At 43.0% G+C, this 27,150-nt stretch overlaps 2 protein-coding genes across 4 annotated transcripts in view; one reads left to right on the top strand and one right to left on the bottom strand.

The window, feature by feature from the left end:
- The window catches only part of nyap1 (neuronal tyrosine phosphorylated phosphoinositide-3-kinase adaptor 1), a 12,301-nt gene extending 11,113 nt beyond the window's left edge, over positions 1 to 1,188 (bottom strand). The window contains exon 1 of the mRNA XM_076274868.1: positions 1,001 to 1,188. Coding sequence (XP_076130983.1) covers positions 1,001 to 1,188 — 188 coding nt within the window. The remainder of the gene's footprint in view (positions 1 to 1,000) is intronic.
- Positions 1,189 to 21,427: 20,239 nt separating this feature from the next.
- Positions 21,428 to 26,657, top strand: LOC143112254 (diacylglycerol O-acyltransferase 2-like). Of its 3 annotated transcripts, XM_076274513.1 has the most exons (9): positions 21,428 to 21,878; positions 22,360 to 22,448; positions 23,264 to 23,371; positions 23,508 to 23,578; positions 24,340 to 24,544; positions 24,906 to 25,080; positions 25,502 to 25,686; positions 26,002 to 26,074; positions 26,166 to 26,232. In XM_076274513.1, the coding sequence occupies exons 2-8, from the start codon at positions 22,370 to 22,372 to the stop codon at positions 26,037 to 26,039; spliced, it is 861 nt and encodes a 286-aa protein (XP_076130628.1). In that variant the 5' UTR covers positions 21,428 to 21,878; positions 22,360 to 22,369; the 3' UTR covers positions 26,040 to 26,074; positions 26,166 to 26,232. The 3 variants fall into 3 exon arrangements, with proteins under 3 accessions (XP_076130628.1, XP_076130627.1, XP_076130626.1); XM_076274512.1 differs by lacking the exon at positions 26,002 to 26,074 and having other exon boundaries at positions 22,364 to 22,448; positions 26,166 to 26,657; XM_076274511.1 differs by lacking the exon at positions 26,002 to 26,074 and having other exon boundaries at positions 26,166 to 26,657.
- Positions 26,658 to 27,150: the final 493 nt, after the last annotated feature.

Raw genomic sequence — 27,150 nt, 5'->3', positions numbered from 1 at the left:
GTGTGTGTGTCTGTGTGTCTGTGTGTGTGTGTGTGTGTGCACGTGTTTGCATTTGGGCTGGGGGTCAGGATGTGAGTGTGCTCGGAATCTCCTGAATCACACTCCCATCCCAAAACCACAGACTTGAGGAGGAGAGAGGAGGGATATGTAGGCAGTAGGCACTAGAAAGAAGCCCCATTGTAATTCAGATTGTACCTCAGTATGAGGACTCTTATGTTTGAAATATGCATTTGTTTATGCATAAATAGTGAGTTTGAGTGAACAGATTGTTTGTGTGTGTGTGTGTGAGCGGGCAAACAAATGCATATGTCCTGGTTGTGTACGCACACATAATTTTTCGTGAATATGTGGCAAAAATAATTGAATGCACGCATTTAGATGAACACATTAGCGTGCATTTGTGTGTGTCCGTGCACACACACACACACACACACACAAACGCGCATGCGCCCACACCAACACACACACACACACACACACACACACTCAAATGCACTTGTGTTTTGCTGTGATGTACAGGGACACCACAGGGCCAGATTGTCCCTGGAATATAGGCCATGCTTCCTCCACTCTTGTTTCTCTTCCTGACCTATTCTCTCGCTCTCTTTCTCTCTCCCTCCCTTCTGCACAGGAGGATGTGTTATGGCGGCTGCGCATGAAATATGAACGACAAAACCCTTTCCGTTTGAGTTCAGAGATTTCAGTCACGTCATTCAAACTTTCAAGAACTCCCCTGCCTGTACCTCTCTGTGGTGAGCTCTTCCAGCCTGACATACTCCCTCTATTCTGGTCAACAACCCCCCACCCCCATCTATCCTGAAAGCTCCACAACATATCCTTCCTTTTGCCCTTGAACCTCTCTCTTTCTCTCTCTCTTCTCTCTCTCTCCATCTAATCTCACTGTTTCTTTCCCTGTCTCCCATCATGTTTGTGAGCTTTCTCTCACACCTCCAGGGCTCCTCTCTCTCTCTCTCTCTCTCTCTCTCTCTCTCTTTCTCACCTCTTCTTGCTGCTCTCCTGGTCTCGATTTCTCCAGTCCAGTCGGCTTTTGCGGTAGAGCAGGTTCATGTCGCCGCGGGGATGCTCCTCCTCACAGCCAATCACAGCGCAGTGAAGCCGCTGGCCACGCCTCTCTATGTCACGCAGGAAATGCTCCACCGCCACATCCTGGGCGGAGCCAGAGCTCATGGTACAGAAGGCCAATCAGGAGCCCAGGGAGTGATTTCACTGGACAGCCAACTTCAGTTACCTGAGAGGGACAGAAAAGAAGGCGTTGAGTGCTAGGTATGCAAGACTGACCATTCAGTATTCCAGTTTTAATCATGCAGCATATACAATCTGAGAATCCTATGGTGAAATATTTTACATAAGACCTTACAGGTAGGAAAGCATACAGTATTGTTGACGACAGTCAACATTGAACAAAAAATGTTCACTGGAAAAAATGAAAAAATGTTCTTCGCCATTCAGGTACCTATCTAGATAAAAAGAGCTGAACTCCTATTAGTTGAAGTCTGTGAGCAGTTAATACTGTAATGGTATTGCAGTGAAGCCTAAGCTGGTCTTAAAAATCTTGTTCTAGCCTGTTCTAAAATCATGGGCTATATGGGTCAAAAGCACTGCTGAATTCTCAAATCTTTCATAACATATAATAATTGCATTTATCCAGCTTTATTTTCCATACTAGATCTACTAGATTCCTAGTCCACAATTCACAGGGGTAGAATATTTCCATCTTCAACCACTCCATGCTTTGGACATAACACAAATCACACACAGACCTGTTTCCCAACAGGTAACCCCTCCTATTCATGGAAGTACAGCAGTGTTTCCCACAGAACTGAATTATATTTGTGGGGGTAGGTTTGCAGAATTAACTTGAATTCAACAGTTTTTAACAAATTAGCGTAGCGTGGTTATGATGAACCAGATTTAAGCACAATTTAGTACAACCTGGAAAGTCATTGTGTGGTGGTTAATGTTGATATTGTGGTGGGCCGCCACAAATAAGTCAATGTATGGGAAACACTGTACAGTATGTCATTTAAGGACACGGTCACAACATGAGTTGATGAGCCTGCAAAAGTGTTACAGGCACACACACACACACACACACACACACAAATATATAAACTGTGTGCTGCAGTCCTAAAGTGTTTCCCGGGCCTTGCCTTCGCAGCGGGGAGTGTGTGGCATGTTTACAGTTGGAGCGGGCCTGCTTGCCTCGTGAATATCTGAGTAAGCATGCGAAGGCTCCTGCCGCTGCTGCAGCACACTCACTCGCCCTGCCTCACTCGCGCGCTCCAGGCCCCGGGCTGCCCGCGCCAAGCCTGTCTGCGTAAGCGGGCCGTAATGCAGTCTGTCATATGTAGCACGCGCAGGCTTTCTGCACGGCCACCCCGGGAGGAGGCAGCCTTGTTGTGGGGCAGATCTCTTCTGAAGGGGGGGCTGCTCAGAGTTTGCAGATCGGGAGACCATGGGGGGGGGGGGGGGTGGAACGCTTCTTGCGATTGGACAAGAAGGACGCAGCTGTCAGCTGCTATGCATTTCCAGTGTGTGTGTGCCTGTGTGTATCTCTCTCTGTGTGTGTGTGTGTGTGTGTGTACTTTATATCCTCAGCGCTGTATCCTTCATTTTCACATCCCCAACTGTGAAGGCAGGAGCGGGGGGGGGGGGGGGGGGGGTAGGGGATTTTGACATGCACTCTGTGGGAGATGGCAGACTGCAGACGTCCTATCTGTTCCTGGTGGCCAGCTGCGTCATTACTGCATCACTCTGGGTTGTCCACTTGCAGCTTTACAGGCTTAAGTCCCATTACTGACAGAGTTCTTGGGTGAAGATTGATTCTTGTTTTCTCAAAAAGAGAGAGGCATGCTAAAAGGTTTTCTTTTTTGGTGTGTGTGTGTGTGGAGGGGGGGGGGTTCTTTCCTTTCCTTGTGGCCATGTGTATTTTACACACACACGCACATGAGTGTCTTTCTCTCCCTACCCTGCAACCCTCCCAAACTTTCTCTTCCGGAAAGAAAAGTGAAGCACACACATTGACACAGTTTCCTATTCCCAAAACACACACAGACACACATCCATACACACACACACACATACACACGCTCTCATTCCCTGATGCCGGGCGAACTCAGTCACCTCCCTGCTTCTCCTTCTCCACCATTTGTTTCTCGACTCAAAGTTGAGGAGAAGTACAGCATGAAAAATAAATGAATTTACATAATAAGTCATTAGAGTCCTTCCTGTGCGCCCAATAAAATTGGGTCGAGTCAAAGAGGCAAGAGTAGGGCAACAAGCTTTTATGATTTTACGGAGCACCAGCGGATGCGGCCGGGAGCTGACATGTACATGAACACATCTACAGAGACACAACTACATGAAATATCACTGACGCAAAAAAAATGTGTCAGGACATGGAACCATCACAGGATATTATCAAGGTAGATCTTAGCTGAAAAGTTTAGCTAAAAGTCTTTCAACACCCACATTTCAGACTGATATTTACCTTTAAAGAGGACCATTGATCTGTTCCTCTATGTCAAATAGCTGCTAGAGTCTATGATCACAGCACATCTCCAGACAGATATAGCTTATAGTGTACAACAGCTTTCAACCTCGAACCACTTTTTTGTGCGGTACTACAATCAAGCAAGGGAGGAGTACAAAAATATCACTGTAGACAATTTGTTGGTTGAGAACCAGCCTCAAGTCAACCCATTCCCAACTGTTGCACATCTAGTGGGTTATCAGGGGAAGCATCGAGCTGGCTGCTCCTATTCTGCATGGCATGGTTCCGCACATGTGCAAAAGCCACCTCGCCCACATGAGAGAGCGTCTCAAGTCTTTCCTCTCTTATCCCCAGCAACAGAACAAAAGCCCATAAGCGCTAGGTGGTTGTGCTTATCCTAGAGGTGGCATTAGAGGAAGAGATGACTTGCTGGAGGGGTTAGGAGGTGCCCCAGTGCTGTACAGTGGTCCAAGGCCACCCCTGAAGACTACCCCCCTCCCCCCCACTGCTCTTCCTGCCTCTGAGGTTGTCAGCAGAGTCACCACAGGCAACAGGCCCTCCTCTCACACACACACACACACACACACACACTCTCTCTCACACACACACACACAAACACACACGCGCATGCACACACACACTGCTGATACACACTCCGGCAGCCTTTAATTAGGTTAGGGAGCTCAGACGGGCTCTCTGGCTTTTGTTTAACGGGGGCCTTTGATTTGGGTTTCCGATCCGGCATCTGAACAGGCAGCCCTGCAATTGTCGCATTACAGCTGTAGGGAAGTGTGCAATTACAACTGAATGAGAAGACTGGGAGGCCTCTTTTATACACACATACACATGCACACACTTGCACAGACATAGACATGCAGTATGCACACAAATACACACTCTCTCACACACACACAAACATACATATATCTGTGCACACTAACATACAACAATACACACACACACACACACACACAAGACAAAGATAACAATAGACCACTATGCATCTCACACATGCGCACAAAACGGCAGAGCACACAATGGTATAAAATACACATAGATGCAGGGTTATTGATATGTATATTTATGCCAAGGACACCCACACACTTGCTATAGACAGAGGCTCGCTGTGCTCTGCGCTTTTTTAAAGAGCTTATGAGGATATAGTTGGGTTAAAGGTCACTCACATCAGCCTCATTAGAGTTCAGAAGCAGATGGAGGCATGATTCATGCAACTGCATCGGTAAAAACACACACAAACACTCTCTTTACCCCTTATACATTATAAATACATACTGTACACACACACACACACACACATACAGATATATACACACACACATACATTTATTTATACATCTTACATAGTCTGTATAACACACAGACAAAAAAGACTGTCTGCATAGACTGCACATCAAACACATACTGTGCGTGCTGCTCTCCATACATTCATGATGTAGCCCACAGCGCCGGTACATCAAAACAGCTTCACACACACACACACACACTCGAACACACACACACACACTCGCACACACTCGAGCACATGCCGACATGCCAAGTCAGGGATGTCTGTGCCTCCATTTCAAAATAGAACCTCAAATGACTTTTGCCTACTTCTGCCTGCATGGTGTCTCTCTTTTCTCTGGGCTTCCTCGCTGCAGACGTGTGACCGCTCTGCTCTGCTCTGCGCTTGCCTCTCCTCTCCTCTGCTGCCACACTGTACCTGACTGTCACCGTGGTGACCGGCCAGAACTGTCACCGTGGTGACTGGAGCTGCTGTCATTTCGTATAGCTCACCCTGCAGCTTTCCTGCCTGGTGGCGGTAGGCTTGAGGGAGGAAGAGGTGGGGGGGGGGTATGACAGAAACTGAGAAAGGGAGAGGGGGGGCATATCTGAGCAGGGAAGAGGGAGGAGGAGGAGGAGGAAAGGGGGATGCATGATTTGAGAGGCGGAGGAGGGTTAAAGGTGCATGGAGAGACGGGAGACAAGAGGAGCAGGAAGAGAGTGAGGGAACAATGAAAGGATCTGATAAACAGAGTGACAGAAGGAGCCGAGGGTGGGGAAAAACAAAGATAGCGGAAACAGAGAGAGAGAGAGGAGAGAGAGAGAGAAGGAGAGAAAGAGAGAGGAGAGAGAGAGCTGGAAGCAAAGACAGAGCGATCAAGGAACAGTTGATCAGACAGAGAGGGAGAAGCATGGAGTATGGACAGATTGATTGGAAGAGAAACCCTGAGATAGTGAATGATAGCGAGAGCTGAGTAAATAATCGTGAGAGGGAGAGAGGACGTGCACACAAAGACAGAAAGGGAGAGAGAGAGAGAAACGAGTGAGATGCAAAGGAGAAAGACAGGCAGATTGGAGAAAGAAAAGAAAAAAAGACAGAGAGAGAGAGAGAGAGAGAGAGTGCGGCGTGTGGAACAGTGCGGCGTGTGGTGAGAACTGATGGGGGGTGGTGGTGGTGGGGGGGGATGTGAAACCACGTCTCTCACACCAGTCACTGTGTGTGTGGTCTCCTAGCAACACTGTCGGCTGCCTCTCTCCCTTCCTCTCCCGAGCAGCTAAATATGCACACTGAAGGATTTCAGCACTGGAGGCTCACTGTATGTGTAAAGAGCTCGCGGCGCTACGCTAAACCACTCAGTACTACACTGAGAGCGCCCACCTATACTGTACACTTATTGATACTCAATATATCCAGCAGAGGATCAAAATAATTGGCGGATCCATGTAGCCATGCTGTATAAACCACAGCAAAATATGCTATGAAAATGAATGGGTGTCTGTCTGTGGTGTTGTATGACATGCAATGAGCAGAACTGTTTTAAAAAGTGGATTCTGTGCCATCACAAATGAGAATACTATGTCCATCGCCCAGCACAGATACACACAGCACATAACCCAGAGAGGACACACAGCTCCAATAAAACCTTGAATGAGACCCGTCCCTATGTAAACAGCGCTGAACTGTTGACAATGTTGTTTTGGACACAGTCAACCTTGATGAAATGCAGCGCAGGACGAGGGCCCAGCTGTCACACAGCCCCGCGGAGCGTCGCTCCTTGTCCTTCCCGGCACGCCGTTCCATTAGCGCCAGCCTCTGGCAACCGCAGGCTGACGCCAGTCTTCCATCCCACCCCACGGGCCAGTGCAGTGGGCCTGTCACGCAGGGGGGGCACGAAAACACTGCCCCTTCCCCCTAAGCGGCCGAACAAATGACCGACCGTCCGACCCCATGAAGCACCATACACGTCCGTCGCCTCTCTCTGTGATGGATGACCACAAGGAGCACCCCCCCACTGGGACTCTAGATAGGATTACTGCCAACTATTGCATTTTGCCTTTCCTTTTTTTGTCCTTGGAGGGAAAACAAATAGATAGGTATGACAGACACTCAGACAGATTGACAGACAAACAGAGTAAAAGCCTTTCAATAATGCAATGTGTACAAAAACAGAATCGGTGACGGCACAGTCCAAGCCTTTCCCAGTGCTTAGTGGTGATGAGTGGATTAGTGTGTGTATGTGTGAGTGTGTGTGTGTGTGTGTGTGGAGGGGGGGGTATGATGTGTAGGGGGAGGTTGCTGGGGACAAGCCAAGAGAGCACACATAGACACTCTCCAAATTTATATGGCAAATGAACAAATGTAGAGTGGCATGCAAACTGCATCAAATACAGCCTGATATCAAGCACCCAAAAAGCACTGTGCTGGCTTCATCTGGGAGGTTGAGCAAGAGGACAACAGCTCCAGCAGTAAGTCAGTAGAGCAGGGTGCCAGGAATATGGAGATCAGAGGGGTGACTTCCAGCACCACATGTGGAAACATCCTTCAATGCAACATCCTCACTCACTGTTGCAACACAAACACAGGTTAAACATGATATCAAAGTCTTGGATGCCATGAAAGGGAATTATACTTCAAAAACACAGTTGTTTAAGCAGGTCTACTATAGTCACGTGCTGGGATGGAGCAATGGCAGAGCTACTGAATGACTAATATTACGTTAATCTTTCTTTAGCTGGACTGACGTGAATGGGAGCAACCCTTAACCTTCTCCAGTCGAGCAGGGAGGCCTCCTGGATGATCATACGCGCTGATGACAAACAGCAGAGGCATGGACGAATTACGCACACTCACATTCACAGCAAAGCAACGCACGCACCCGAGAAATTAACATATGCGCACATACACACTCACACATACGCACTCACACACACACATGAATGTATACTCAAAATACACACATACTCTCACACATGCACTCACACAGACACAGTTAAATACATAGTCTCACACACACACACACACACTCACACACACACACACACACACACACACACACACACACACACACACACACACACACACACACACACACACACAGAGTGCCTTGGCTGCTCTTCTTCCTCTGAGTATCACACACACTCTTTGGCTGCTGAATGTTTCATGGAGCCCGACCCAAAAATAAACCCTGATACACGCAGCATTTTCCTGCTGCCGCCACGGCTCCTCGCACACCACTGACACGGAATGCACACTCTTCTCTGTCACACACACACACACACACGCACGCACGCACAGCCACTGATGAGCTGCTCACAGACAAGCCACCGACACATGCTGCAAACCATGCTTACTGTACATTTACAGTACAGTAGCACAGCACAGAGCAGCCATTGCAGCACAGCTTCCCAGTGGTTATTAAAGAGGAAGATAATGGTGAAGAGTTCTCCAGCCTTGTAAACAAAGCTAGACAGCCAGAGGTTCCTGATACAGTGCATGGGAAATCTGAGGCAAGGATAACCTGTAAATTCCACACATGCTTTGACCTACAGGGCTGGCTGGTTGCATTGTGCAGAGACTGGTCACCTGCTTGTGGGCTAACCCACTGTGTTTACCTCACAGGCTATTTGATGGCATGGGTTTGTGTGCAAACTGGCATGAGCGTTCTTTTGTGAGCATGTGTGTGTTTGCACGTGCCCATGAGTCTCTCTCTGTGTGTGTGTGTGTGTGTGTGTGAGTGTGTGTGTGTGTGTGTGTGTGTGTGTGTGTCTGTGTTGTCTGTGTGTGTGTCTTTGGCTTGAACAAAGGCTGGGCCATGCTGGGGATTATACTACTGTTCTGCCTCTCCTGACTCTGCAAGCGTTCGAAAAATAGCAGCCATGCCGCTGTTCACTCGCCATACCCCTTCCCACTCCCTCTTCCTCCTCCCTCTCTCTCTCTCCCTCTCTCTCCCTCTCTTTCTCCCCTATCCCCCCCTCTCTCTCTCCCCCTCATTCTCTCTGGAGCACTCACTGACCCTCTCTCTCTCTTTTTCACTCACTCTGCCACTGCGTTGTTGTTTTTTCCCTTCTCCACCCCAACCTGCCCTTGGCTTCATCATCTTTCACTGGAATCTGCAGTAACCAAGGTGACTCACTGCACACAGCACACATGAACAGTCACACACATGAACAGTTAAATGACATGAGACCTACAGTGCATTTCCCTCTCTATTTTTCACTCTCTCCATCTCTCTCTCTCCCGCTCTCAACCTCTAATCTCTCTTTCTCTCCCTATCTCTCTCTCCCCCTGCCTTTCTCTCTTAAACAAACAAGTAAAGAAGTTTATATATATTTAGCAGGATACATGTGTAATTTGCATATATGTACAGTACCCTCCACCACAATTATCATTAAGTATGGGGTTCTTTTCAGCATAGTCATTCTTCTATGTACGCCAAACACACCTAGTGTTTCTAGCTAAAGAGATGAACATGGGACTTGGTGACCCCCAAGATGATACCTTTGTCTGTAACTCTTCAACAGTGGTTCTTATGGAATTTTTTTCCTATCTTACCATCCTCCATACTGTATGTGGGGGCAAGATAACCATGGGCCTTTGTCCAAGCATGTTTGTCATATTTCCAAATGATTAGAACCTTTTAATCATTGTTTTAACTGTAAATATAGGCATTTTCAACAAAGTACCTCGTTTTAATAGACATTCTGACTTACAAATGTCAACACACTTTCTTTTTCTTTTTATTTATTTTTTATAGAAGATTTAGCCTCTTAGACTTTATTTTCATACCATAGTGAAAAAGAAAGTCATTAACTACTTCTGAAAGTTCACAGACACTCTGATTAACTTAAATAAATTGAAATTAGATATGAAAATACTTCTGTTCAGGGGTGCTAATAATTGTGAGCAACGTGTTTTCGTGAAAAAATATTTATTTCTTTATGAGATTTTCCTTTTTCTCAAAATAAATTTGCTTCCCTTCAAGGTTGGATTTTTCCTATTTTTTTCATTATGAGATTTTTCTTTTCAGTTTTTCGTCATCTTTAGCAGAGGTGCCAATAATTCTGGAGGGTACTTAAGTTAAAGACATTCATTCAATATGTTCATTTAAGAACAACATTGTGAGTATTACAAACACTAGAAGGCAAAGATACAGTAGCAAATACTGGAAAAAAACATAATACAAACTATGGGACGAAAGTTCAGTGTATAGAGTGTAGAGTGTATAGAGGGAATTCTATCCCTATGCAAGTCTTTGTTTACGTGGAGGTTTGTAGCAGCCGTAGGGAAATCTGGCTGTAATCCAGATTTTATAAGCATAAAACCACAAATACATAAATGTAGCTTCATCTCCAGTTAAAGTGGCTGTGGCATGAAATTCTCCCAGTGGAGCAACAATAAAGGATCACTTCTTGGGTCTGTGTCTGTCTGCCTGTCTGCATGCCAGTCGGTCTGCCCGTGTCTGTATGGACAATAGTCTGTGCTTGTGTGTGTGTGCATATACTGTACTGTACTCACACACCCACACAAACATACGCACCCACACCCACATACAATATGCACACACATTAAAGGACTATGCGCTTACACCTGTTTCCCGAAGGATCTCTGTGACAAATTCTTGGCCTCATTCTATGCCTTTGTGTGTGTATGTATGTGTGTGTGTGTGTGTGTGTGTGTGTGTGTGTGTAAATGGCCTGCTGCTGTCACAGCCCATATCCTTGCACATGGTGCACTAAAATGGCTATGGTTCCCAAAGCAGATGAAACATTTTAATGTGTGTGTGTGTGTGTGTGTGTGTGCGTGTGCGAGCATGCACGTGAAAATGTGTGTTTGTATATGGAGTTGTAGAAGTTGAGGATTGGGAAGAGTGAACAAGGGTGGAATGAGGACAAGATGAGAGGAAGGATTAGCTGGCAACAACAACAAGAATTGCACAGACACACACGCGCGCACACACACACACACACACACACACACACACACACACACACACACACACACACACACACACACACGCACACACGCACACAAACAAACAAAACGTACTAAGCACAAAATCATACAAAGGCCCTTAAACCCTCACAGCAATATTGCAAGGACATACTTACTTGCATCTTTACAATTTGCATATGATGAATTTTTGTCACCTTAGGTCCTTCAAATTTCTTTACAGCCAGTCACTTCTACGGTACTGTGACTGAACTGTCTTTGCTTGTAATTTAATATCCCTGCATGAACAGATTCTGTATGTGCACAATAAAAACACATCATACTCAGATGAGCAGCCACTCTGTTTTTAGAGGAAAATAACTGAGCTGCTGAAGGTCTTCTCCCCTCCCATGTTAGCCCAGTGGGAGTGACCCAGTGACCTTATGGTGAGACTGCACAAGCATGACTTCAGCTCAGGAGCAGAGGCCACAGTATCCTGCAGGCTGGCATCATATAAACACACACCCACATCCAGACAAGTTAACATATATATTGCTACAATATGTAGATTTTTATAATGACAACGCTACAACATATGTCACAGTTTTATAATAAAAATGTCGGTATTGGGATGAAGTTCTTGTATTCTTGTAAGGACATTTAAAATGATAATAAGCATAAATATGTATTGTTGCAGTAGCATTCTGACTGTGAGTATTGTCAACAGTCTTTGGTTATACAAAAGGCCCACCTTTGAAAAGCACAGACCAAAAACCAAAGTCAGTCAGTAATGCCAGTTTTTCATATCAAATCTTTTATCACTTTTATCAAAAGCGAGAGATGGTGAGTAAAGCTGAACTCATCTCCAGCCATTCAGATGATTTCTGATTATGTTCAGAAATTAAGGTGGCAGCCAAAACGGATTAATAGAAAACAAGTACGCTAAAAGTGTCAACCTGGAGTTTGCTGTTCTGTCCGAAAACATTGTTAAGAGTATGCTGATAGTTCTAATGTCAGTTAAAATGACTCTCTCCTCACCAAATGGAGTGGTGGTAGCCGTTTGGCCTTGCCTGGTGTCTTTCCTGTGACAAAGCGTAGGGGCACATGGTGTTTACCTCCATTATTTTCTGGTCCACCAGAGGAGGAATGCTTGGATGGGGACGCTTTTGTTGTTCATGTTTTCCTCTTACTTGCTCCCTTTAGTCTGTGTAAGATTCATGTTCCATTAAATCAACTTTCTGAAACATTTATGCTCCTTGTCGGTCCTCCCCCCCGATCACTGGCTTCTGACGTTCCACTCATTATGTTCTGTTTTCATTTTTTTCCCTCTGCTGTTGCTGAGCAGGGTGCATCCATCCTTCCCTCCCTCTTTCTCTCTCTCTCTCTCCCTCTGTCTCTATCCTTCACCCTTTCCTCCTCCACTCACTCACTCGCTCATGCACTAACCCCTCTAGCTCTGTCTCTTGCATCTTGCTCTCGGTCTCTCCCTTCTCTCTCTCTCTCTCTCACTCTTCTTCTGTGTTTTTTTTCTAAATCCAGTAGCCCCCACTGGTTTATTTAGAGAAGACAAGTCCAGTGAATGAAAAGCACTTGCCTGAGTATGTGTGTGTGTGTGTGTGTGTGTGTGCGCGTGCGTGTGTGTGTGTGTATCTACCAATCTCCACAACTATACTACACAACACAGCCAAAACAAAGCTGTTTCAGCAGGCCATATCCCTATCTCAGGCCCTTAACCCACTGAGGACAGCAATATTAGGCCTTGCGTATACATCCGTGGATATGTCGCTTCATTGTGACTCTGCTTTGACTCACATGTTGACAGAAATGGATGCAGAAACCTTGATCCCTTGCCATGCCTCCTTAAAATGTAATCTACTCAAGAATTGAGGATAAGTCCGGATTCAATTTGGGGTCCTCCTCCTCCACCAAACAGGCCTGCTTTTCTCCTGCAGATTTGAGTGGCATTAGTAAAAAGCTAAATAAAGAAATAAAGGTCTTTACACAGACCAAAATTACTTCAAGTGGTAAATGGTGGCATTAAATTGATTAATAGAGAAGCTGAAATCATATAGATATACAGTACGAGCTCAGTATGTCTCGTATAGCATAGCAGTAATTATTTTCCAATGCTATATATCAGGTTGCTGAGTAAAGGAGTCACAGTTACTCAAGCATGGAGAAGCATCCTGCTAGGGTGAGTTTTAGACTTCACCAAATGTTAATGCATCTGCTCTGGTTCTCTAACCTAGAAACGCAGCCGTATAGCTCAAGATCTCTTCTGCTTCAAGCACGCTGCTGAGTCCTTCTTTTTATCACATGCTGCTGGAATCTAAACACTGAATGATGCATTCTAATGCACATGCCAGGGCGGAATTCAATTCGGGGTGTATCCCAGGAAATCCACAGGCTTTCAGTGAGGCTCAGCCAAACAGGCAGACTCTACCCTGGCCAAAGAGATGGACTTTCAACACGAGCATGCACCGCGTCTGCCAGACGCTCATCAGTCTCTCTCTGCTGTCTGTTCGTTCTACAAACTCCACCATAGCACAATCACTCAGCAGCATCTCTCTCTCTCTCCATTTGTCTCTCTTTCTCACACACACATTATATCTCTCTTCCTCTGTACATTTCTAGTTCACCCCTTGTCTGTCAGGCTTATTTCCCAATCTCCCAATCTTTCAATCAGTATATTCATGATTTTAGCATATGCAGATTCCCACATGGTGAAATGAATCCCGTCTTATAAGGAATATGCTATGGCACCTGACATCACCCTCAACTCTCCCTTTCTCTATGTCTTTCCCCTATTCTTGTCTTGTTCCTTTATTCGCATCTATGCATCTCTTTATCTCTAACACCAATTATGATTGAAAGGAATTTGCTTTTGTATTGCAAATTGGCCCTACTCTTCCTCAGAACTCTCTGCATAAATAATGTTAGAGACCTACAGACAGACAGACAGACAGACATGGGGGAAAAGATTGGCTGCATGCTTGCTCATCTACCACTAGGAGTCACCAGTGACAAGCCTCAATCATCAATGAACTTTGATTCCAGAAGGGAATGTTGTTCCCATGTGAACTATTAGTCCTACATGTGTATTAACTGGTGAAAAACAAATATAAAAAACTATAACAGATAGCACAAGGTAAATTGTGTGTCAGTGGGTGTGTTATAATAACATACCGTAGGCAAGTCTTAAATAGACAAAATAGCCTACTTGTCTAATTAATCTATTTAGGATTTTTATTTTATTTTTTTAAAATACAGGTACTACCATCATCGCAGTACACCGAGTGTAAGCTATTCATTTGACATAGAAACCCTAAAAGACCCATAATTCCCTCCAGTATATTTTTCTGGCTTGGTGGCTTGGAGCTGATGCTAGTCTGGTCCCAGACAAGGTGGGGCCAAACTCTCCATGCGCAACGGTCTACATGCATGTTACTGCATTTCTGTGTGCCGCCGCCACGGCCTCTCAATAGCTCACAATCTTCTATTATGCCCTATGTTTGATATGGCATTGATTAAACCAAATGAGAAGTCTCGCTCATATTTAGCTGACTCGTGGGAGTGGACGAGAGCAGACGGCGTCATTCTGTTCAACTGTCGCGTCTGGGCTTTCGTCTGCATCATAAACACTACTGCTGAGGTTTCAGCCCGGTATCGCGCTTACACACTTACAGCTTCACACACACACACACACAGGCCTAAGCTATACACAGACGTAGGCTATAGATGAACCACGCCCCCTCATCCTTTATTACTATCAAACAGACGTGATGGCTCACAAGTGGCCGGATTCATGTCGATATATTATATCATTTCACCTGCATATAACCTCTGTGGGAGAATTCAACAGCTTAAAATAATTTAACCTATTTATTCCTTATAGCAGCCTGGCGATCACTGATGACAGCAATGTTTTTGGAATATCAACACTCACGTCTGTCATTTGTTGTAGCCTATTAGATAAACACACTGACATGGAAGTAAGTTATTTTTCCCATAGTCATCTGGCAGGACGGCCTAATAACATTTCAAATAAATCTTTGCGGTTACAGCCGTCTCTTAATATCCCCCGTTACACCAACTACAAACACGCGCGGGAGCTGAAGCTCAGGCTGCACCTGACCATTCCGCACGAGAAGCGCTATGTGTTCCTAAAATGGTCTCACACCCAGAACACATTCAGGAAAGCGTTCCATTCTGTGACTACTTCAAAGTAATACCAAAACCGAAGAAGTTTTGATGATATTAACAGATATTTCCACCGAAGTATATTTGTGAGGAAACGGCAAAGCTTTATAATCTCAAGTCAGCTGACAGTTGTTATTTTCCACTGAAATATTCACGACTAGTCACGACTGAGCTAAACGCACGGCCTTAAGAAGAGAGTCTATGTATCTTGATGATCGCCATAATAACAAGATGACAGTCAATTAATGCTGGGAAATAATATCGCATGTATACACATGTATTTTGCTCTCTTCTCAACACTCAATGCCACGGAACATGCACAATAGTTCCTAGGTGGCATATTGTATTGCCATCTCCTGATAGTTGTTTATGGCAACCTCAATACACACAAATCAATATAGAATAGGCTATCAGATTTCACCACAAGATTCCGAAAGGGGAAACGTTTCTATTACTGTCTGAAACGGGGTGGCGTGGGAATAAACACATTAGGGCTTAGAATGAGACATTAACTTACATAAACGATGCTTGACGCAGAGGCAAGTGCTGATTTTCCGTAGTAAGATCAGTCAACAACAAAACTACTCCGGGTTGTTGATGACATTGCTGTCTTCGAAGAGGAAATGCTTATTTCCCCAGATGTATTAAAATAACAAATGTGATGCTGCCGTCTGTGGAGAACATCTCAGAGATGTCTGCTGCCTTTTTGTAAACAACCTCTCCATCCCATTCACCGACTAAGCATTTGAAGCCCGGTAACAGATCAGTCAGATTTCCATGGTGCGGTGTATTGCGACGCTGCAAAAAGTCCTAGTGAAAACAGGCGATGAAATCCATTCAGAAATAAACCATAATGTCAGGATGCTCCTCGTACCTGTTCTCAATTGACCGTGATTCACCAGGCGTGAAATATTTTAATGCTAGCCGATCACCTAAAATGAATGTATTTTCTATTGGAGCAAGTCATTATATTCTTCTCTGACGTTAATGATAGGCTAGGCCTAACACTACAGTTCTTCCATGAAAATAGTTGCTGTTATGAAGGCAGATGCGGTAGAGCAGCTTGAGCAGATTCCATTCTGATGTGCGTCTCGCTCAGCCGGAGTGACGTTGTATCATATTGCTGTTTTTGTAGCGGTCGACATTTTCTATCCGCCATACTAAATATGTATTTTCAAAACGTTGTGTCCCCTCCCTCTACATTCTAAAGGCCAGTTGAATCTCCCTGTCACCATCAACTGTCTCGGCAAGAGAATTTACAATATTGTCGGCGTTCTATGTGCAGACGTAAGCAGGCTGTCCGCGTGTAGAGCACCACACACGGTTAGGAGCCGTGGCCGCGCCAGCCCCCTTACCTCCTCTCTCATTCTGACAGATACACTGTAGTGTACATAGCAACACAGCGACACGCCTCTGGATTCTCAAATAGTCCTACTAACGTTAATGTTTTGTTTTGACGCACTGACTCACACTTGCAGTGCTTTCCATATGTTCTTGAACTGAGACCCCATAAAGCACAACCATAACAAGACTTGGCTTGCGCATCACGGAAGGCATTCTAGTCGCCAGCATGGCAATGGGCTGCATACAATGTTAATGTTTTCTCTAGGCTATTTGGTCATGTAGGCAGGAGAGTCCCTGCTGTTATGTGTGTGGTCTGGTGGCCTCTCTTACCACATTTTGGTGTCCCAATGGTTTATGCTCTAACTAGAGTCTAAGATTGTCACAGAAGAGCCATGAGGAAACCAGGAGGGAAAACTGACATGAGAGTTCAGTTTAGCTTAAGAAGAGGGAAACAAACACTGAGCCAGTTTTGTTCTTTCTTGCGTCTCATTTAAAACTAATTGACATTTGGGAACACAACTGGGTGTCTCTGATGACTCAGAAGTAATGAGCATGGTTGATTTAGATGTGCCAGTAGATTCAAATAAGTTAGGTATTTGTCATTGTCTCCCAACTTCCTTATACTGAGGTTACTGGCTGTGACATGCCGGGGATGTGACTAAAATTCAAAAGCCTTCATTCAAAAAGGTCCAGCAAAAAGGCATTTTCACCTCCCCATCCTTGAATTACCTTTGGTTGCATTTTTTTCCAGTCAGGAGTCAGGACTCCGACTGTTTGATACCCTGGTTTCACCAGACTACTTCATTTCACTTTGTGAAGAGAGGATACTCTCCACTGGGAAATGTTTTGTAATGGAAATCATTGCATCTTAACCAATCACATTAATCAGGAATTCCTAAAAATACTTCGTACTTCACCTTTTACAAACTGATAATAACAAATGCATCGGCAGTGAGGAATAATGTATACTGTTGCTGTATAAATTTACACATTCTTCCCAACTGCAATTTTTGATGTTTGCGGGCGTTGCTATGACCAAACACAGATGGGGATGAGGATAGGGATGCTTTAGCCTGATGAGCCAGACCCACATCAAGATGTAGGGTCTGGGAACTCACCATTCGCAGTGCTCAATCTGAGGGGCGGGATAAATGGTTGTCTTTCAAATTCCCTCTGCACGCAATAGGATACAACGCTACAACTCATGAGTCCCATGCGTTTTCCCACCAATGTAACTAGTTGGCTAGTTGATCAAACTTTTGGCAACTTAAAAAAAGCTTAACTCGTGGCGTGCTGTTCGCCAGCAGCAGCATCCATCTTCTTTGTTTTCAAGTAGCCGTCGCAACTCTGGCATCATTATGTTAAGCCCGCCCACCGACTCTATACACGATGTGATTGGCCTGATCGAAGTTTCATTTTTCCAGCTCGCAAGCCAACGGAGAGTTGCTAGACTACCCTGGCTGCAAATTACATTTGCTGCCGCTAGGGTGCGTCTAGATTTCTAGGCTATGTGAAGGTATTAAACAGTTTAAATACCTGGAGGTTGCAGTTATTTGTTCACGCCTTATACAGTATGTTGTCCCCTCAAAATGTATAGGAAGATCATAGTCCATGGGCCAGACCAGATATCCGTACCACCAAAGGTGGAAAAACTTCAATGGTGCCATTTTATTTATTACACCTACAGAAGGAAAACTAGATGTACCGCATAGTGGTACAAAATATGACCGCCGCTCAGTCCTGTACATCCTCTCCGCGAAAATAAATCACGCTTGTCAATTTGTCTCCATCTCATACTCTTGCAGCTTTTGTTTATGCTTGTATGTGCGTGCCTGTATGAGTGCCTGTGTGTGTGTGTTTATGTATAAGTATTAGTATATATACTCTTTTGATCCCGTGAGGGAAATTTGGTCTCTGCATTTATCCCAATCTGTGAATTAGTGAAAAACACTCAGCACACAGTGAGGTAAAGCACACACTAATCCCAGCGCAGTGAGCTGCCTGCAACAACACTGCTCGGGGAGCAGTGAGGGGTTAGGTGCCTTGCTCAAGGGCACTTCAGCCGTGCCTACTGGTCGGGGTTCGAACCGGCAACCCTCCGGTTTCAAGTACGAAGTGCTAACCAGTAGGCCACGGCTGGCCCCAATGTGGCTGGCCCCATGTGTGTATGTGTGTGTGCGTGTGTGTCTGCATGTGGATGTGTGTGTGTGTGTGCATGTGTGTATGTCTGTGCATGTATGTGTGTGTGCGTGTGTGTCTGTGCATGTGGATGTGTGTGTGTGCATGTGTGTATGTCTGTGCATGTGGATGTGTGTGTGCATGCGTGTGTGTGTATGTGTGTGTGCACGTGTTTTTATATGTGTGTATGTGAGAGAGAGCGAGTGTATGAGAGACAGTCCTGCCTTGTAGCTCCTCTCCTCATCATCCTCTACCAGCAACCCTTCGCTCAACACCACCATCTACAGGCCGATGGGTGTACAGTCACTAAATGTACACATAAATTCATTAATGGATGAACTTCCACGAAACTTGGCATACCCCCAGAGGATGTCAGGTTAATCAAACACATGAAATTTGGTGCAGTTCAGAACATCTCAACTGAAATATAGGGGGCGATTAAAGCTGTATAATATTGCATTTTCATTTTTTTACCGGGAGGGCGGTGCAAATCACAAATGAGTGGTTATGGGCTAGGTTGATGCGGGCCCTTGAGGCCAACATACCATAACAATTTTGTCATTCTCGATACCACAGTTCATGCAATTATTTAGGACAGCGGTTCCCAAACTTCTTTTAGCCCCCGGGGACCAAACAAAAATCTATAGGACACCAAGGCCACCAAGTTTCATGTGCCCCGGTGTTTCGGTGTCCCTGGAATCGGGAATTTCTTGAATCATCATTTACATTTGCACAATAATAAGTGCATTTCTCAAAACAATTTGTACAAACAGCACCAAACATTGGGTTACCTGCAAAAAAATGCTTAATTTATGTCTCAAAAGAAAGATTTATACCAATCAACATGTCAGTACCATGAGAATGCCAAGTCGATTTGCCACTGTTTATAGTCAAAAGCCTTGCTGTCAATATAACTCAATTCTGTATTAATCATATCAAACTATGGGTTAAGTTTTGATGACAATGGTAGAAAAAGTTACTCTTTTTCTGTGTGGTATAAATTTCAGCTGTACAATGCTACACATTATCTTGGAGATGGGCTATAGGATTCAAATTAAAGTTTTTCTCAGTCACTTTGGTGTATTTATCAAATCATAATTAACATTTGCAGTTAGTGCATTTCTCAAAACAATTAGTGCAAACTGCACCGCATAGTTGATTACCTGCAAAAGCGTGTATTTTGCTCAAAATGCTTTGTTTATGTTTCAAAAGCAAGTATTTATACCAATGAATCTGTTTGTGCAATCAAAATGATAAGTGCTGACGCCATAGTTTATGTCAGGATAGTCAAACGGTTTTGTCTTGTTGTCAATATGACAGTTTACTCTGTAAGTATTAAACTTTGAAACATATCTGTGCCTTGCGCATTGTTCTTTAGAAAATACAGTATATACGTTTTTACTGTTGACAGACATTGTGACAGTATAAAGAAAACAAAGGCTTTGAAAAATGACCAATAGGTATACGGTAAAACACCCCTTGGTCAGAGCTGTGCACCACTTTCTATACATCCTGATGTTCCTGTCTGTCAGGTCACATATAGGTATATGCTAAACAGACAACTAGTTATGACAGCTAGTTCAACACATTTGCATGTAATGACACAAGCGATGAAATAAGGCCAATTTGTTTTATGGGGTAGGACTATTCAGCAGGGAACCAGTATAGTGCATTTTGACCAACATGACATTAGCAATTGAAAATTTAAAAAACAGCAGACAGTACAAAATCAGTTGAGTGGATGCACTAAAGCATTACTATTTCTTCAAGGTGGAGAGAAAATGCTTTAATGATGTGCACAAGTGATAAGATGATATGGAGTTTGAACAAACAGTTTTAAGAATCATGTCAATTCTGATCTGAGAAATGTGCCAAAGCAACTGAGAAAAAATGTATTTACAGTAAATGTTTACAATACTGTTTGTACTGCAGTTTGTTGCTAGATCATGTAATTCAACGGAAGCCCAGACTGATTTGCATGAAATGGCAGTTTTTCCAGGAAGGAAAAAAATACAAATGAGAACTGTAAACATAGGAAACACCCCTTTGGCAGAACATGCCACTGTGCTCTTACTTGGCAATTGAGAGGTATTGATTACATCTAACATTCCCCTTTATGAAGTCAAGATTCACCTAACACCAATTTATGAATTCAGGCCAGGGAACATTTACAAAGAAGTGTAACAGAAATGGCTAAATGTATTTGACAGCTACATATGACAACTGGTTCAACACAATCAATGAACTGATGCCTAATGTTTTTGGGGAAGGAAGGAGCATTCAGAGAACCAGTATGATTTTGCAACATGACATTAGCAATTCAATTACATACAATCAACTGCACACATTTGCCAAAACACTTGCTGGTTATTCAAAAGAATGAGAACCAAATGTACAACTTTGGCCTGTACCGTTAAGGGAAAAATAATTAAACAGCCTAAACTATATTTTCTAAAGATCTACCCTGTATAGATGTGATACATAATGTGATATAATGTCCCACCTTCTTGCATACTTTGTTACACCATGACCTTCACATGGCCCTGCACTAAAGTGAAAAATAATTAAACAGCCTAAACTATATTTTTCACATGCTTTGGTGCACTATGACCTGGCCATAGTCTGATATTATATAAGTATAAAAACTATGGTAATCACACTTTAGCTTCCACTTTGCAGAGATTATCATGTCCAACACACATGGAGGATTACAAAAATCAATACTGGACTTTTGCTACCTCAGGTGATTTACCAAATGGTGATTTTTTTTGGTCTGGGCCCATGGACTGAAAGGGGAAGACGAAATAAAGACCAAACACACTAGACAAAGCTTTTCTACCTGCTGTGGAATACAGGTAAAACCACCTTCCCCTACTGCATGCCAGTGCAGCTGTTTGAGTCCATATTCTGCTGTCGGCCACAAGACTCCTCCCTCCATTACGACAGCTGTCACGTCTTTACGCTGTGGTGTACACACGCACAAATGCAATGTTTTCTTTGGTGTCTTCCGTGTATGATGCATTAATCAAAACACCCTAATTATTTCTTAGTTTAGGCTATAGATGCGATTAATGCCTCTTGAACGAAACGGGGTCGCTGTAATGACATTTAGACTTCGAATGCAAATACACTTATGCTGCTGTTATGTTTTCAAAAACGTTCCAAGCGAGAGTGCAGATTTGTGGATTGAAATGAATGCAAGACTGAAAAAGAATGTCTTGACATGAGCATCCATACATATACGAGATTCACAGCGTGGACGCTATCGTTATCTGCAGCAATCTGCAGATTGAACGGATCAAAGTGCATTGAGACACGAGGTCGTTTCGGGAGATCGGACACGCATAGAAGTGCTTGTGAAACGCGATACTCTCAAAACGCATTCAGGAAGAGTTTCATGGTCTTACAGATGCGTCGACTCAGTTAAAGGTAGGCCTACTCGATTGAGATAGCCTAATACAGGTATTTTATTTTATTCGTTATTCTATTGGTGCACATTCCATTGGTGCACATTCAAGTGTTTGCAATATAATTTAATTTAAAAGAAGCTGATCTTCTGTGTGCTATAGGCAAAATAGTAGATAGCTTGAAATACATTTTTTATTGATTTTGTTGTATTGCACAATGTTTTTTCTTTTTAAAATCACTCCAAGGACTGTCAGGTTTGATCATTGATCACCTTGTTAGTGACACAACCACAGGCAATAAATCAGATTCTTAGCAAGATATTACTTCATCCATATGATAACGGACTAGGGCATGGTGCAAATTAACATGCTGATTTGAGCGTGGTATAAATTTAGATTTGAACATTTATGATAAATCAAATTGTGATGTCAAACATGAAAATAATTCAATCAGAATATTACATTAATGATTATATTGATTATCTCTTTCTTGCTCTCACAAGGTAGCAAAACATGGAGAAAAACTCATCCTGGAAAGAGTTAAAAGAGTCCATCAGTGTCGTACAGTTCATATATACATTCCTCTGCTTGGGTGAGTTTTATTTACATTTGTTTTGTCATCATTCAGTTCAAATACACAGTAGAGGTGAGTGATCAATTATTGCTGGGAAAGTAAGCGGCTTTAAGTTGTTTTCATTGAAACATACATAGTTGGGTGTTGTCAGAGGAATACCGTAATCGTCATGTTAATATAGTGCAACATTTTTTGTACAGTATGAATCGTCTGGAAGTGGCAGGGTCTTTCCTACAAGTAAAAACTGTTTTATCTTCATTGTACTTGTGAAGACAATTTATGCAACAGTGTTGTAGTTACTTTAACACAATGACCCTCAGGGCCCTCATTATCACAGGTTGACCCACATTATCATAGGGCCTCCCCCCAAAATTCTGGCAGCACCCCTGTAAATATTTGGCTACTGTTTGAGGTTGTAGCCTAAGCTTCATTATGTCCAATGAGTCATGAATATTTAAAACTCTTAAAACTTTAAAATCACCATGGCCAAAGACATAGCTTAATGTGCAGGAATCATTCTGTCCTTTGTCATTTATTCATTTAATTTCACATCACAGTGAGTGTCCATGTTCATGGTGATAAATCATTCATGATACATAGCATTAGTAACTGAACTGGTAAGTGAGCTGGGTTTGGGTATGACAGACCATTGCCTGTCAGTTTCGTACCAGCTGCTACTGTAAAAAAATCTATGTTGGCCTCTCTGCATTATTCATGAGACAAAGTGTGTCTGCAGATAAACAAACTTGGGATGGGGTACACGACTAAAATTGTTACAGTCAACGTTGTCATTGTTGTTCCTTAATAATAAAGCATGTTGTTTTTCTGTGCAGGAGTGACATGTCTTCTCTTGATGACATACCTTATGTTTACATCTCTCTGGATTATCCCAGCACTGTACTTTTCCTGGGAAGTCTTGGACTGGCACACACCAGAACGAGGTAAAGAGCAAATACATGGAAATAAAAAAACAGAGTTTTCTGGAAGGCATGATTTTCAAGTTTCATCAAATCTGTTATGTACTGAAGTCAGAAGAGTTTTTGCATATTAAACTGTAATTTTCTCTATGGACTGTAGGGGGCAGAAGAACTGCATTTGTGCGAAACTTTCGAGTGTGGAAACACATGAGAAATTATTTTCCTGTGAAGGTAACTAGGAACGTTGTATTCACTTATGTAAACTGCAAAAACTGCTTATAATAAAATCTAATCAAGTGTTATTAATCTTATATCAAGATCAAAACATCTAGTTGGTATTGTTTTCAGTCTAAAGAGACGTATAGCGCTTTCTCAAGTAATCATTTGACTTAATTAAGAAGAGTTTGAATTATTTTAATACGTTTCATCCTGAAAACAAGCAAATTTGTCTGCCAGTGCATTAAACAATTTTGTCCTAGAATCAAGCAATTGTAGCTGCCAGTGCGTTGAGCAAATTTGCCTTGATAAGACTCCTTGAAATAAGTCAGTCTTTTTAAATTAAGTCAAAATTATCTTTCGAGAGAGTGCTAGGTAAGTCTCACAGTCATATATTTTTTGATGTTAATAGAAGATTAATAACACTTGGTTAGATTTTATTTTTGCAGTATATTCATATGTATATACATATTACTGTTCTTATTTTCAAGGAACAACAATGGTCATTATTGTTAATCGCTTATTAGTGGAGTGGTAGTGTGGTTGCAAATTGGCTAGCATGCAGTTGGCAAAAAAATAAAATATGGGTACGATTCCCCGCTGCCACTGTTGTGTCCCCTTCAGCACGGCACTTGATTCCAAGGTGCTCCAGGCAGACGAACCCCTGCAATTGGTATCTGTAGGTTGCTTTGGATAAAACTCAGCAACATGCATGAATAAATAACTAGTATTGTGATATTGTTGTTTATTAAAAGTGCGCCTTCTCCCTACTTTAGTTGGTGAAGACAGCCGAGCTGAGCCCAAGTAAGAACTACATCCTGGGATCCCACCCCCATGGGATCATGTGTTGTGGAGCTTTCACCTGTTTTGGTACAGAGGCCTGTGGCTTCAAGGAGGCTTTCCCAGGAGTGACCTCCTGTCTGGCCACCCTGGGGGGACTCTTCCGGATACCGCTGTTCAGGGACTATATCATGGCCGCAGGTCAGCTTGAGTTGAGGACTTGTGGGGAAGGGGAATGGGAATAATTTGCAGATCCAAGTGATGAGTATTTGCAATGGGAGGATATTTGTTACACATTTTTTGTAGATTATGATGGATGATATTTAGTTTATATTTTATATATGAATTTAAAAAATGTATGTCTTAATTTATATCCAGGGACTTTGTAGGTCAATTGTTAAGTGTCTATTTAGATTTGTTTTTCATCTACAAGATGTATAGGATACTTTACCCCATTTATCTCTTGTAGTCATCATAAGTGTACAGCATGTAGTTTCTGTTTTGTTTTTTTCATACTGTATATAAAAACATTCTAGTCATTTACTTTTTTCTGATGTCACAGGCCTTTATCCAGTAAGCAAGCCAAGTATTGAGCACCTGTTGACAAAGTGTGGAACTGGGAATGCAGTGGTCATTGTCGTCGGTGGTGCAGAAGAGTCCCTCACCTCCTCCCCAGGAGTCAACACTGTAGTCATGAAGAACAGGAAGGGCTTTGTCAAGCTGGCGCTTGAGTATGGGTGAGCCACAGATACGACAGAAAGACTTACGTTCTGTGGAAGAGGCAGAGTGCAATGTCCGAGTTGTGAAATGTGGTGTCACCGTCTCCTTAACCCTTGTGAAGATGCTAAATGTTCTCACTTTTCTAAGAGTATGTATTCTTATTCTTATTCGGTTCTGCACATGTGTGGGTCAGGCTGTTAGCGGTGTAGTAGTCTATAGGAGGGAGTAAGGGGTTAAATGAACCACACCCACCAATGTGCTCTTTAAAAAGGCCAGGGCTTTGTAGTAAAGAGAGCTTTACTTTTGAGCTAATCAAATGTGCAAGCTGTTGATGTGGCCTTTTTAAAGGTGTTTGTTTGTTTTGTATTTAACAAAGTACTGATAGTTTAAATATTTTAAAAAATAAATAAATACTTTTTCATTTTTTCCCTCCCTTAGAGCTGACCTGGTGCCAGTGTACTCGTTCGGTGAGAACGACCTCTTCAGGCAAGTGAAGTTTTCTGAGGGCAGCATGGGCCGTCGGTTTCAGGCCATCTTTAAGAAGGTCATGGGCTTCGCCCCGTGCCTCTTCAAGGGGGAGCGCTGGCTACTGATGCCCTACAGGAGTCCCGTCTTCACCGTCGGTCAGTGCCAAGGATGCAATGCTTCTTCAGTCTTCTGCTGTTGTTCATTATCTACACACATATAAGCCAGCTATATTCAGTATTAACCACTAAGCATACGCTGATGATGATACTACTAATTGCCTAACAGCTATATTATCATTGGTGCAGTACATGTGTTACTTTTTAAGTTACAGTATCAGAAAGTATGGTATTACTGCACAATATACCTTTATATATAATAACTTTACCCATTATCTTAGTCATATGATGTAATTAATGGCAAGCAAAAAGCAAACACACCTGATGACAAGATCACTTTTCTTTTGTCTTAAGAGGAAGAGACAAGTCGTAATCTTGAGAAAGCACCTTAGCAAAGATGGTAGACATTTCCAGCTCTCTTGCCCAGGTGCAGAAAGAAATTGATGAAGACATATCTCAAACCACAGACTTTTTTATTTCTTAAATAACCATTTACGCTTTCTCTTTAAACCTTCCAGTGGGAAGTCCCATCTCAGTGCCCAAGGTACCGTCTCCCTCTCAGGAACAGGTTGATCACTATCACCAGCTTTATATGGAAGGCTTAACCAAACTCTTCCACAAGCACAAGACTAGCTGTGGCCTGGAGGAAACCCACCAGATCTGCATCACTTAAATGCTGTTGCATTCCGGAATGAGACCGAGACCAAGCCAAAGACATTCCCAAAAGAGAAGTGCCTGTTTAAGCATCCACACAGGATGATTGATTATTTATGTTATTTTGTTGAAATGGTGCATAATAATGTTGTATCTCTTTACCAATTGTACAAAATGTTTAAAAATCATTAATTGATGATATTCAATTAGTCTTGTAAGATTTGGATGAATGTAAAGATGGTGTCTGTATTTATTGCTATGTAGTGGCTCTGCATTGCTTTTATTCATGGGATGTATGGATGATTTTCATATAGATGGCAAAGAAATCTGTGAATATATTATACTTCTAAGTAATATTTATGCAATCTCTTTGGATGGCTTATCTCAGATGTGAAAATGTTTAATGTTTTCACTGAAACTTTTCTGGACAAATGTCCACTTCAATCAGTGATTTCCTACTTAAAGGGGAATTCAGGCAGTCAGACTGCTACAGCGCTACACTCTGGGGGCAAGAAAATGGAGGCTCACGAATTTAGCCCCAGTGTAGCAATGTCGCTGTCTGCAGCATCTCGAGCTAGATAAAAACGATTGTTTTTGGGGGTTTTTGTACCGACGGTACTCAGTGACCTCGAGAAACTGAGATCTATGTGAAAAATCGCTGGAATTCCCTTTTGAATACACGTCTTGCCATCTTTTAAATTTAACTTGCTAATTGCTCTGCTACTTTCACATGATTTTATTAGCATGTTGACTGTTTCTATCATCTCCTTGCTGCTTTTGCCATGGTCTTTTTGATCTGCAGATGTGTTATTTTATTTACTTGCACCTAACATCCAATCAACAAAATGA

The sequence above is a fragment of the Alosa pseudoharengus genome, unplaced genomic scaffold (genome assembly GCF_046254945.1).
Source record: "Alosa pseudoharengus isolate Yale_2024_CS ecotype anadromous, Long Island Sound unplaced genomic scaffold, YU_APseudo_1.1 YU_APseudo_1.1_scf_8, whole genome shotgun sequence".
In the NCBI taxonomy this organism is placed as follows: domain Eukaryota; kingdom Metazoa; phylum Chordata; class Actinopteri; order Clupeiformes; family Clupeidae; genus Alosa; species Alosa pseudoharengus.
The sequence above is the reverse complement of the archived record's forward strand: the minus strand, read 5'-3'. Positions and strand labels throughout refer to the sequence as shown.